Raw genomic sequence first — 11,281 nt, 5'->3', positions numbered from 1 at the left:
TATATATATATATATGTGTGTGTGTGTGTGTGTAGGTATGTATGTATATATAACTATATTTATTTATAACAGCATGTGGCAATTTGATAAATCCGCAAAATTCTAGTTGCACATACACACGTGACCACTCGCTCGTGCTTTCGTCCTTTCTCTCTTTCTCTCTCTTTGTTCTTTCTATATGTCATATTTATATATATGCGCCTATACACACATATACGCGCGCCTCTCTTTGTCATAATGTCATATCTTTTTTTACTTTTTACAATCGTACACGGCATATACCGGATGATGCGAGGAAAAGAGATTATAATAGATTCAGAGAATCACAGAGAGCGGCAGATTATCGATGATCACCGCTTGTTTTTCTTTCCTCTTTCTTTTCTTTTCTTTTCTTTCCTTCAATCGACAAGAGAAGAAAAACAATCCAATAGAATCGACGCATGCTCGATTCGCGAAACATTTAGCTAAATTGCAATTGTATATTAAACTACTTAGAGAACATCGCGAAAGAAAGCAATAGAGACGATATATGATCAACTATAAATTAATATTACGCTTCTCGTCTACATCGTTAACTCGTAAAGTATATGTGAATTACGCGTCGTGATATCTTTGTTGATTGGTCATAGGAAAAGCCGAAGTACGAATCTCGGAACGTGCGAAGACCCTTCCGACACGACGTCTTTGATTTACGGCATAATTTTCGGACACACTATTTACATTGTACAATAAGTATAATCGCGCGTGAGTCGCCGCCAACGAACGTTCCGATATCCGTGCGTTTCCCGTCAACTTGGAACTCCTAAAACGACACGACGTCAACGGCACACACACTTATCGCTTACGAGGAATAGAAACAAAACTGCCTCGAATCCGAGAAGGATCACAGATTTATCTTCTGCGCGAGAGAAAAACTATCTCACTCCTTACAAGATGAGAGATGCTTCGCGTGTGGTCAATAAATAATAATGATATTATCATTATCATCATATTATATATAATAATAATGATATCTGGATCAGGTATGTTAGTTTTCCTAGCACATTAATTTTCCTATCAAAAATTCGATACGAAGGCACGAAACGACTGGGAAAATGTAATTATGACTGCGATTTTTCGTGCGGTTCTTTCGTATCACCCGGTGCGCTTCGATATTGCGGGCATCGCGCGCATTGGCTTAACAATTATATTTAAACTTATTTTACACTTTGATTATATATATGTAATAACTTAAGATCAATGAAAGCAGTGTGAATAATCTGTAATCTGCACGTCATAATGTAATTTGATGTTACGTTACGTATTATTATCCGCGAAAATAAATAACAATCGATTCCATCCATACACCGTAATTATTTAATTAACGCTTTGCTTTGCCGCGCAATTTAATGCTAAATATGACTCCGACCGCCTATGATGCCGATTTCGCTAAATATCCATATCACTAAATCCAGAATTAGACGGCCGAAAATTTAGCGTTAGATTTAAGAAGCCCAAATTATAATATGTTTTATATGCAAGCACACAGGCTGGGTATACACGTCACACGTCGTGTATATATATGCGGAATCATCCAAAAGCATTCTCCATTATCATAAGTTTAGGATAACTATGTATACTTTCAACATTAGTGACTGAAAAATAATGTGTACAGTGCCGAATACAGCCGTTATGCACTCGAAGAAGTTTGTCAAGGAGTAAGTAAGTGACGAGACTTTTAAGAGATGCATTGCTCTCAAGAATTCTACTAGACATTAAAGTATCTGGAAACATCTTGCTCTTCTCAACTAGAGGTTTAACATTTTTCTGTATCCTTACTCTAAATCAAATTATCTTCTTTATGCGACGCGTGAAGTTAAATTCCAGAAATATATCTAGAAATTACACTCGAATCTATTCTACGATGTATACACACAGCATTTAAAAAGGGTGAGAAGCGAGAAAGGAACATAATGTCGTTTTGTCTTGATAAAAGTCATATGTCGAGAGAGACTTGAGTGGTAAGAGATTTTAAGAGGTAATGCGAAGTATTATCGTGTAAAACGTGATTAACATGATCCTGCTAAAATTATGCGACGGACGTTCATAGTAAAGTACAAAAAAAGCAAGTGTCACAAGAGTGTTGTGTTCATTTGTACTATATAGACATTAGAGACACACAGCAGCGGAAGTCCCTATGATGTATGAAATTCTGTAATGTATTATATTTCCGTTTTTTTATAAGAGATACTAGAGCTTACAAAATCCATGGTAAGAGTCTACCACGTAGGCAAAGCACGCCGAGTACTTTTGGTAGTTTCTCTATTCGGACCATTCTTCGTAGCATAAATTTAGAATTTTTTTTTTCTTTTTTAGGAACTCATAATAATAGCTAAGGTAGATTAGAGTCATTATGAACAGATCTGAAATGAAATTGCGTGGTGCAATGCAGTAAACAGAAACTTGTGTATCATAGATGAAAAATAAGAGCAAGTTTTGCGTTTTTCAGATGACTCTAAGCTATACACGCCAACATATTAATGTTAGAACTTTAGAACTATACCTTATAACAACTAAATGGACAGTGTCTCTCTGATCAACTTTTTCATAGTATTGCCCATCGTGGTGGTCGATGGACTAGAGGTCGTGAAGGACATTTTGAAGAGGTACGGCTGTATGTCTGGATACGAAGTGTCGAAGATCAAATCCAGTTCAGCTTGACTCGGCACTTTCGGAACATAATCGTGTCGATTCATAACCTCGGTGATGTAAAGGATCTTCTCGGTCAGCAGGTCGCCCACCTTTTCCCGGCATATCTGCCGTTCGTGTTCGGTGGCCAATTTGATGAGTTCGAGACGTACGGTCCATACCTCCCACGGTATGCATTCTGGTTGAAATGGCCAGCGGCTCTTTTTCCTCTGGAAGAATTCTAGAGATATCTGACCTGAGCCCGGACTGTCGGTGGAGCGAAGAGCCTCCGAAAAGCCCGATATCTCGCGTTTCAGCGTCTGATCGAGATACACCGACGAGCAGCAGACGTAAGTGAGATCAATGAAGTCGCAATCCACATCCTGGTATCCCACGGTGCCCACCGAATAGCTGCCTTCCTGTTTGTACTTGAATTTGCCGAGACTTCGATGAAAGAGCACGGTATGAAATATACTTGCCACTGCCTCATCCACTTGGCGTCCCTCCATACTCAATTCAAACAGCTGCGTCCTGGCGTTCATGATGATACCTGTATACGTTCAACAAATAGAGAAAATTAATAGATAAGAAAAAAAATTAAAATAAAAATAGATTCACAAGAAAGTGATTATTGGAAAAAGAATCTATACAAATAAATTACACTAAACCAAAATGCTCCATCACCATCATGTTTTACGACATGCATGAATATCTTCAAGAAATATCACATAAGAATAACAATGGCAGACAGATTAAACGATAAGCTGTCAAGAGACAATAATATAAAGCAACAGATTTCCATAATTCACGAGAACGAATGGTGGGGTACACAAAGATATACAATGACTCACAGTACTGTGTCACTCAAGTCGCGATAAATACAAACAATAATAAAATATAAATATGTATAACTCGTTACAAACGTCAATTTATTGTAATTTAACAAACACAACAAGGATCTTCATCGTCGAAACCTCGTTGATATCCGATCATGCTGTATTCGCGCGAGAGCAAATAACTAACAATAAACCTAACCTCGAACTTGCCAAGAATCATGCAGACACGATGCGTTAACACGTGGACGTCATATGCAGTGTTGTTATCGAAAGACAAACGAAACCAGGAATGTGGACATCGTCAATCTTGCGGTCAATCGTGCATTCGCGCTTTTTACGTAACGCATCGAGGCATCAGGTCATCGAGAAAAGTAAAGGATTCGTGCATGAGACGCGCACTTGTCGCGTCAACTAAAACGTAAACTAACTTCGCCGCTTTCTCCTTCGATATCGACGCTTCCACTCTCGATCACTCCGCCTCGCCGTCCTCGCCGTCCTCGTGCCGAGCGATGGCGGATCTGGCGCAACTAGGTTAGTTTCTCGCGCTCGATTCGTGCCAGCTGACTTCGTGACTTCTGCCGTCGCAGGCCTCGCTACCCTCTTCCATCGAGTCAATCTTTCCGTTTTTTCCTCGGTACACCACTACTACTATCACTACCGCCGCCACCACCACCGACGCCGTCCTCGTCGTCGTCGTTGTTGTTGTTGTTGTTGTTGTTGTTGTTGTCGTCGTCGTCGTCGTCGTCGTTGTCACGTCCTCGTCACGTCGCTGTCACGCCGCTCTCTCGAGAATGCTCCGTTACTCCGAGTCGCTCATTCGTCGAGCAACTCCCATCGTCCCGACCCGACCAGTCCCGACGACGGGGGAGCCAGTCGTCGTTCACGCGCTCGTCCTCTCTCTCAGCAGTAGCGGCAACAGCCAGTGACCTGCCCCACACGGGTTTGTGGGTAAACAACAGCTGTGCTCGTGGCACACGCCATCTTGACGCTGTGTTGCGATTCGCGCTTTGATACCTGGCCCCGCGGGGGCTCCACGTTCTCTCGTCCGTCGTCTCGGAACGTATGTTTCCGTATACACACGCGCGGCGACGTCAAGGACCGAATGGGAACGAGGGGGAAAATATTCTCTCGTTCGGATTATCAGCGATCTGCTCGAGTCTCTCGGCCAACCCGAAGGCTCTAACGCTACATCATGAAAAACGCGCGTCGTACAACGCGTATTAAACGGCACAACGAAAGGATCGATCAACGTCCCTCGTCGGAGCGGACACTACTACTGTGGGTTCCGGGTTCCGGTCCGCTCTGCTTGCTCCGAGCACATATATTGTACTAACCTGATCCACGGAGCATATATTATACATACTACCTGATTCGTGATTCATTCTGCGCCGTGCGTGAAATTGGCGCGTGATGCATCGCGGAAACATATCGGTGCCGCGCATGCGCGGTACGATCGGCGAAATGACCCTGGCAAAAGGCGCGAAATGACTTCTAAATCGGAATTTTCGCCACTCAATTCTCAGTATACACGTATATACTTTCCAGTCGGAATCATATGTAACGTCTTTCTCTTATCTCAGGTATTTCAACTTTGTTTTATATCTTTAATCGCGAAAGATGCACTATATGAGAGGTATAATTTTTATTTATTTTTGTTATACCTTTAATATACTTTTGTCGATAATCTATACAGTTTCTACTCTTAAAAAATGTTAAATCGCAGGTATTATTCTTTTCCGCGATGCTGATTGGCTTATTAAGTTATCTGGACGCTGCACTATACTATGGATTAATTACTTCACCAATAAAAGCCTGTCATGACTGAGTGACATTTGACAGTTCAAATATTAAGTGTATGTATAATTTTAATTTAATTGATTTTCATAAAACAAAACTATATATTTTTAATTTAATTAATTTTGAAAAAACAAAGAACTATATTTAATATATATATACATACACAAAATAAATAAGGCGCGTTTATAAAATGTTCTAGTAATCTAGTTCTTATAAAGGATGCATAGATATATCTTTAAAAGTATATGAAGGTATTTATATTACATAAAAATATAAATTTCTCTCTTTCTCTTTTGTCTTTAACATATGGTGGCCAAAAATAGCGCGATGAAAATTTGTAAGGATAAAGTCGAAAAACGCGCAGGCGAGAGAGAGAGAAGAATAAAATTATCTCTCGTTTATATAAATTTTCAAAGCCCATGTATGTATATGTTGACGTAGCGCGGAGACGTTAAACGATACGTTTAGTGCCGGTCGATTTTTGTCGCCGTGTGGGATATATTATTTTAGTATCGGGTTTACACAAAAGGCCCTTCACGATGTTTATTTAACTTGAACTTCTTTATCCTTCTTACCTTACCGCGCACTTCCTCCCCGCTGTTCCGGATGCCATTCGGCGCTTCTCCAGTAAGAGATGTCAATCGACCGGCAAGTCGATAGACACGCATATATATGTATATATACATATGTAGACTTGTATAATATATATAAAAAAATTAGAACTTAATCAGGAAAATATTTCTATATAAAGTGATAAAAATATTCTTCTTGATTAATTATTCTATTTTAGTGATAAATAATCTCTCTCTACGTCCTTAAATTTTTCATTGTGAATAATGTATATTAGCAATATATGATTTGAATATATATATTGCATTAAATATAATATAAAGAAAATTATTGAAAATCTTAAAAATATTTTATTTTGGACTAGTTGATAAGCTTTGGTATCAATTACACGATTACAATATTATATGATATTGCAATAATTGAATGTGTGAGACAAGGAAACAATTTCTCCGCGAACATCTCTTAATATCTTTTACGAAATGTTTGATAAATCAAAAATTTCAAAATTCTCATTACATTTTTATTGTATTTTTTCTGTAAAAACGAAAAAAGATAATATTTTGTTTATTCTGCTCGTCTGAATTTATTTCATTAAAACTGTGCACAAAGGATGTATAAAATGCATTTCTTTGATGCACAAAAGACGCATAAATTAAGATATAAATGCTATTGACAGATAAATTATTTCTTTGTCACACAAATGGGTGTATAATCGTTATCAATTGCATTAAAAGTAAATCAATAAATACTAGAAGATTAAGGCACTCTGGAATAAATAAGGCGTGAAAACGACAACACCGTCATAGTTATGTAATTTCCAGCTAGTAGTCGTTTCTCGTAGATATCGCTCGTTGTAGTCAGCTTTGATCGCATTATCAGAATTTTTTTGTTAGAAATAAGAGAGCTGTTGCTCTCCCCCCTGAAGATTATGGCGTGTCGACACGCTCTGATGCCCCGAATGATGGAAGTTTTGGATATCATGAGTCACTTGTTGTCCTCGATACTGATTACAATTCGAAGATGTCGAGGAGACGTTGCAACTGTTGTTCATAAGCGTGGTAGCGTTGCTGTTTTGAATAGCGAATGGCCATGACTGCAATGTTAAGATTATTCTTATTTAAACGAAATTAAAATCGATACTTTAAAAGAGTATTCGATATTTTAAAATAGATTTTAAACTAGATTGCATCGCGCATTATAATTATCTGAATATTATTCAAATTTTATACACCCATAAAATATTAATTTTTTTTAATTAAATTGTATACATATTACGGCTAAAAGCCGTATGAATTGAAAATTTGTTTATGCGCTTTGATTCAAAATTAATATCAATGAATTTACATGGAGAAACATTTTCAGAGATAAAATATTCTTTGATCTCGATGGGGAGAGAGAGGAGGGAACCGAAGAGGCAACTATTTCGCAGCGGAGAACGGCACGCTTCTTCAAACAACGGAACTAACTTAGAATTAATGGTGGCAAAGGGTGGGTAAGATGGTTTCTGGAGTGATTCGATCCACCTGGACAGACATAAACAGAGTGGATAACTGCGAAGACGCTCGTCTCGCGACTCCGAGTGGATCCACCTGGACTCGATGTTATTTTACAGAATTATTATCAAGTCGAAAGTCTGATTGTAAAAGCGAGAAATAGTTTGGAGATAACTCTCTCAAATTCTCAGTAAAATCGGTTTAAGTCCGCACAATTCTTGAAATATCTTGTACAGTTATATCTATTAAAAAATACTGATACGTCATATATTGAATTTTTTTATAGATAAATTGTATGAAAGATAATCGATATGAAGTTACATTTGGTTATTTTCCGTTTAATCTATGTTCTATGAACGGATAACTTTGGTTATTAAATTGATTACTAATTAAATATTTTTTTTGGTTTATGTTTTTATTAGAAAATCAATTCACGAGATCGATATCAATGTATCATTTTTCTCAAAGTTACTTAGAATTAATTAAAATTTAACTGATTCTCAGCATCATCTTTTAATAATTAAAGAGGAAAGAAAGATTATTCAAATCTTAAGCAGCTCTAAGTTTTAGAAAAATGGATATAGATACTCACCAACGCGAGTGACAAAGACTTGGTACTTTCGGGATGAGCTTCGCCGTCGTCGCGGAGTACGGCTCTTAAATGGGCTATGTACGTTGATGCTAGCCTTAGTGTATCCAGCTTACTTAATTTCGTATCTGACGGTACCCATGGTAAAGATGTTTTTAATCTTCCAAAGGCTTTGCTCAAAACTCTCATACGGGCTCTTTCACGAGCATTGGCAGCATTTCGCGGCGCGCGACTGTCTATGTCATCTTTTATGTATTTCTCTTCGGAATGATATTCTTCCAGTGACGATGTCGAGGCGCGCCGTTTTCGAGGCATTCTGTTACATTATAACCATCTCATTAATTATATAATAGCCATTAATTAATTATTCGAAACGGTAATCACGCGACGCTTCCGCAACTTGTGAGATGCGTAGTTATCGCTTATCGTGAAAAATTTAATCGGTTTAATCAGAATGTAGGTCCTTTTATTATGTTACGCAGTTTTATTTTATTTCTTTTAAAAGTGAAATCTATTGTGTATATTCCTTTGTTTATGCGGCCAAAAAGTGTAAAAATAGATGATATTAAAGTTTTTATGTTAATGTCAGAAATTTAGAAGAGAGAGATCACTGATAAGACGAACACAATCAAACTATTATAATATGACTATCTATCTTACGAAGCGTAATTAACAATCTACTGATAAATAATGATTGTAAAAATCAATCAATTATTAAAACAATTAATTTACAAAAGAGCGCAATAATGCAAACTGACAATTTTTAAGATTTGGTTATCAGATAAATTAAAAGACAAGTATTAAAAGCAGAATTTTTTTTGCGCAATTTTACTTTCACACAGTGAAAAGTCTTTTAGGTAAATTTCTCGGCTAAAAGAGCAAATTTTTTTTCACAATATTTTTATTTTTTAAACTTTCCTGCGTACTTTATGTCGCAAAATCGGAATCTGTTTATGCTATACTTAACAATTAAATGTTGTTTTTCCTAAACACCAGCTTGAAATAAAATTGCGCGTTCTTAAAAATAATAAAAAAGATCTCTCTTGACTACTGTTTAATTACGTTTAAATCAAGACTTCATTTTCTTGCCATACACATACACAACAAAAATCACATAATATGATAGCACAAGAGATGTAAAAAAACACAAGTGACAAGATCTGAAATGACGAACTGCTGCAATTTGCTATTTAATTTTTTATATATTATTAATATTATTACACTATTATTAATTTGAAATTATCTTTAATCAATTGTGCCAAATTTGAGAGGATCGAAAAGAATAAAGCTACGCGACATTATTTAGAGTAATATGTATAAGAGAACCATCTTGTTTAAATGGCTACGCATTTAAATTATTGATCATGATTGTCACTTGTGTTCAGATAGCGCAATTAATTATGCAACTTGCTCGATACCTGCTACGTGACCGATGAGTTTTTTTACGCGATCACGAGTATATCTATCAGCAGAGCAGAACGTTGCGATAGATCGCGTCTCCGACGTGAAACTAATTGTTAGTCAAAGTTCTCGAAGTAAAAGCCGAAGGGTGGACTACGCACAAGAGAGGAGCAACATGAATCGAGAAAGAGACAGACAGAAAAGATGTTATTTAGAGGGGCGCGAGATTTGGGACGTCCCGAAAACCAGGCGGAGCTTTCGAACATCCCAACTCCCTAAGTCTCATTCGTCTCATCCGTCTCATCTCGTTTTCCAAGATGCTGCTCGATCCAATCGCACGGCATTCGCGCAGCCACCTGGTACATCCTCTTCCTGGCTTCTTTCCTTTCCTCTCTCCATGGAAGCGCAGAGAGTGACTATAAAGTCTCAGCTCGGAGTTAAACGGCTATATTAATAAATTGAGATATGTATATACAGATTTAATATACTATTTGTACATTAAAATAGTACAAGAAATAAGTTTAACTATATTCGTAACATTGAAGCAATATTTAACAATAATTTTAAGTTACTTACAAGACATAGATGTGCTTGTTCCCTTCTCTTCCTCGTCCATTCAAACTTTCGTTTCGAAAAAAGAAGGGTCGCCTGATCTATAATCCATTGAAAATCCCCGTCAACCGGCAGTCATTCATTTCGTTGAAATTAGGATTCGAAATGGATCCTGTAATATGAGGTTTGCGGTGACCCTGCTGATCCTATTTAATATCCTGAAGAAGGCGCTAAATTATTGCTCGACAATTTCGTGAAAGATGTCTGGCAATCTGACACTCTCCGACCTTTTTCTGAAACTGTGAACGTGTGTTTCGTGATATCATTTAAACGTAAAAGCTTCTAGCAAATGACAACAGTATGTTCATACTAATTTAGATCAAGCAAAAATATTTTAGACAGATAAATTTGTGTGTGCTATCGATACTTTCTTAAAGAAAATGTCAAGAATCATATTTTATTGCATTAGTGAATCAACAGTTACAATTGTTTTCAAAATGCAATCAAGATTTATTCAAAAATGATAAAGGAATAAATAAGTTAAATAAAACGCATCGGGATCGTCAGAAAAATAATCATTATCTTCATTTAAATCAAGAAAACTAATGTTCTCTTTGATATGTTTAAATATCTATCAAATATAAAAGAAACACCTAAAAATGGATGACATCAAAGTTATTCAATATATCAATATAATATCATCAATTATATCAATAGATGATAGTTATTATATGCATATATCCTAAAAGCATGTCAGATATTTATAATATTTATAATTTAATAAATGTTTCTAGTTATTAAAAAATTTATTTTATAAATTGTATTTCTTGTAAATTTTCTTATACATATAAGTTATTATTGTAATATATTTCTTTTTCACAATTAATAAAAATGATTGATGATGATTTTGACTTTATCTTAAAGCTAAAATTATATATTTTTTTAAATATACTTGAAAATGTTGACATCTCTTGTTCTTCTCTCTTTGTATAAGAAACATCTAATGTTATAAAAATATTGAGCAGACACTCCAATAAAAAATCTTCCTATTGTGTTTGGATAAAATAATCTTAGAATAAAATCCAAAGTTAGCTTTGGATTTTATTACAAGATTATTTTATCCGAACACAATAGAGAGATTTCTTAATTATTGGAGTGTCCGCTCAATATCTTAATAATATTAGATGTTTTCTATACAAAGAGATCTCAACATTTTTAAATATATTTAAAAATATATATACATTATAATCTGAGCTTTAAAATAAAATCAAGATCATCAATTATTTTTATTCATTGTGGAAAAAGCATATAACAACGGTAACTTACATAAGAAAATTTACAAAAAATACAATTTATAAAATAAATTAAATTATAAA

General features: G+C 35.8%; 2 protein-coding genes across 4 annotated transcripts in view; both read right to left on the bottom strand.

The window, feature by feature from the left end:
• Positions 1–1,958: 1,958 nt before the first annotated feature.
• Positions 1,959–5,037, bottom strand: LOC115237799 (autophagy-related protein 101). 3 transcript variants are annotated; one of them, XM_029811075.1, is made up of 2 exons: positions 3,714–5,037; positions 1,959–3,217 (listed from the first exon to the last, which is right to left on the bottom strand). In XM_029811075.1, exons 1-2 carry the CDS (start codon positions 3,721–3,723, stop codon positions 2,553–2,555), a joined length of 675 nt encoding a protein of 224 aa, XP_029666935.1. In that variant the 5' UTR covers positions 3,724–5,037; the 3' UTR covers positions 1,959–2,552. The 3 variants fall into 3 exon arrangements, with proteins under 3 accessions (XP_029666935.1, XP_029666936.1, XP_029666937.1); XM_029811076.1 differs by having other exon boundaries at positions 3,932–5,031; XM_029811077.1 differs by having other exon boundaries at positions 3,703–3,919.
• A 1,234-nt stretch (positions 5,038–6,271) lies between these two features.
• The window catches only part of LOC115237801 (transcription factor 21-like), a 5,421-nt gene continuing 411 nt past the window's right edge, over positions 6,272–11,281 (bottom strand). Inside the window, exons 2-5 of the mRNA XM_029811080.1 lie at positions 9,930–10,204; positions 9,371–9,798; positions 7,956–8,268; positions 6,272–6,963 (exon numbers count right to left, since the gene is read on the bottom strand). Of these exons, the coding sequence (XP_029666940.1) occupies positions 6,760–6,963; positions 7,956–8,267 (516 nt within the window). The 5' untranslated portion in view covers position 8,268; positions 9,371–9,798; positions 9,930–10,204 and the 3' untranslated portion in view covers positions 6,272–6,759. The remainder of the gene's footprint in view (positions 6,964–7,955; positions 8,269–9,370; positions 9,799–9,929; positions 10,205–11,281) is intronic.

Source organism: Formica exsecta, unplaced genomic scaffold, assembly GCF_003651465.1.
Source record: "Formica exsecta isolate Colony F162 unplaced genomic scaffold, ASM365146v1 scaffold31, whole genome shotgun sequence".
Taxonomy (NCBI): domain Eukaryota; kingdom Metazoa; phylum Arthropoda; class Insecta; order Hymenoptera; family Formicidae; genus Formica; species Formica exsecta.
The sequence above is the reverse complement of the archived record's forward strand: the minus strand, read 5'-3'. Positions and strand labels throughout refer to the sequence as shown.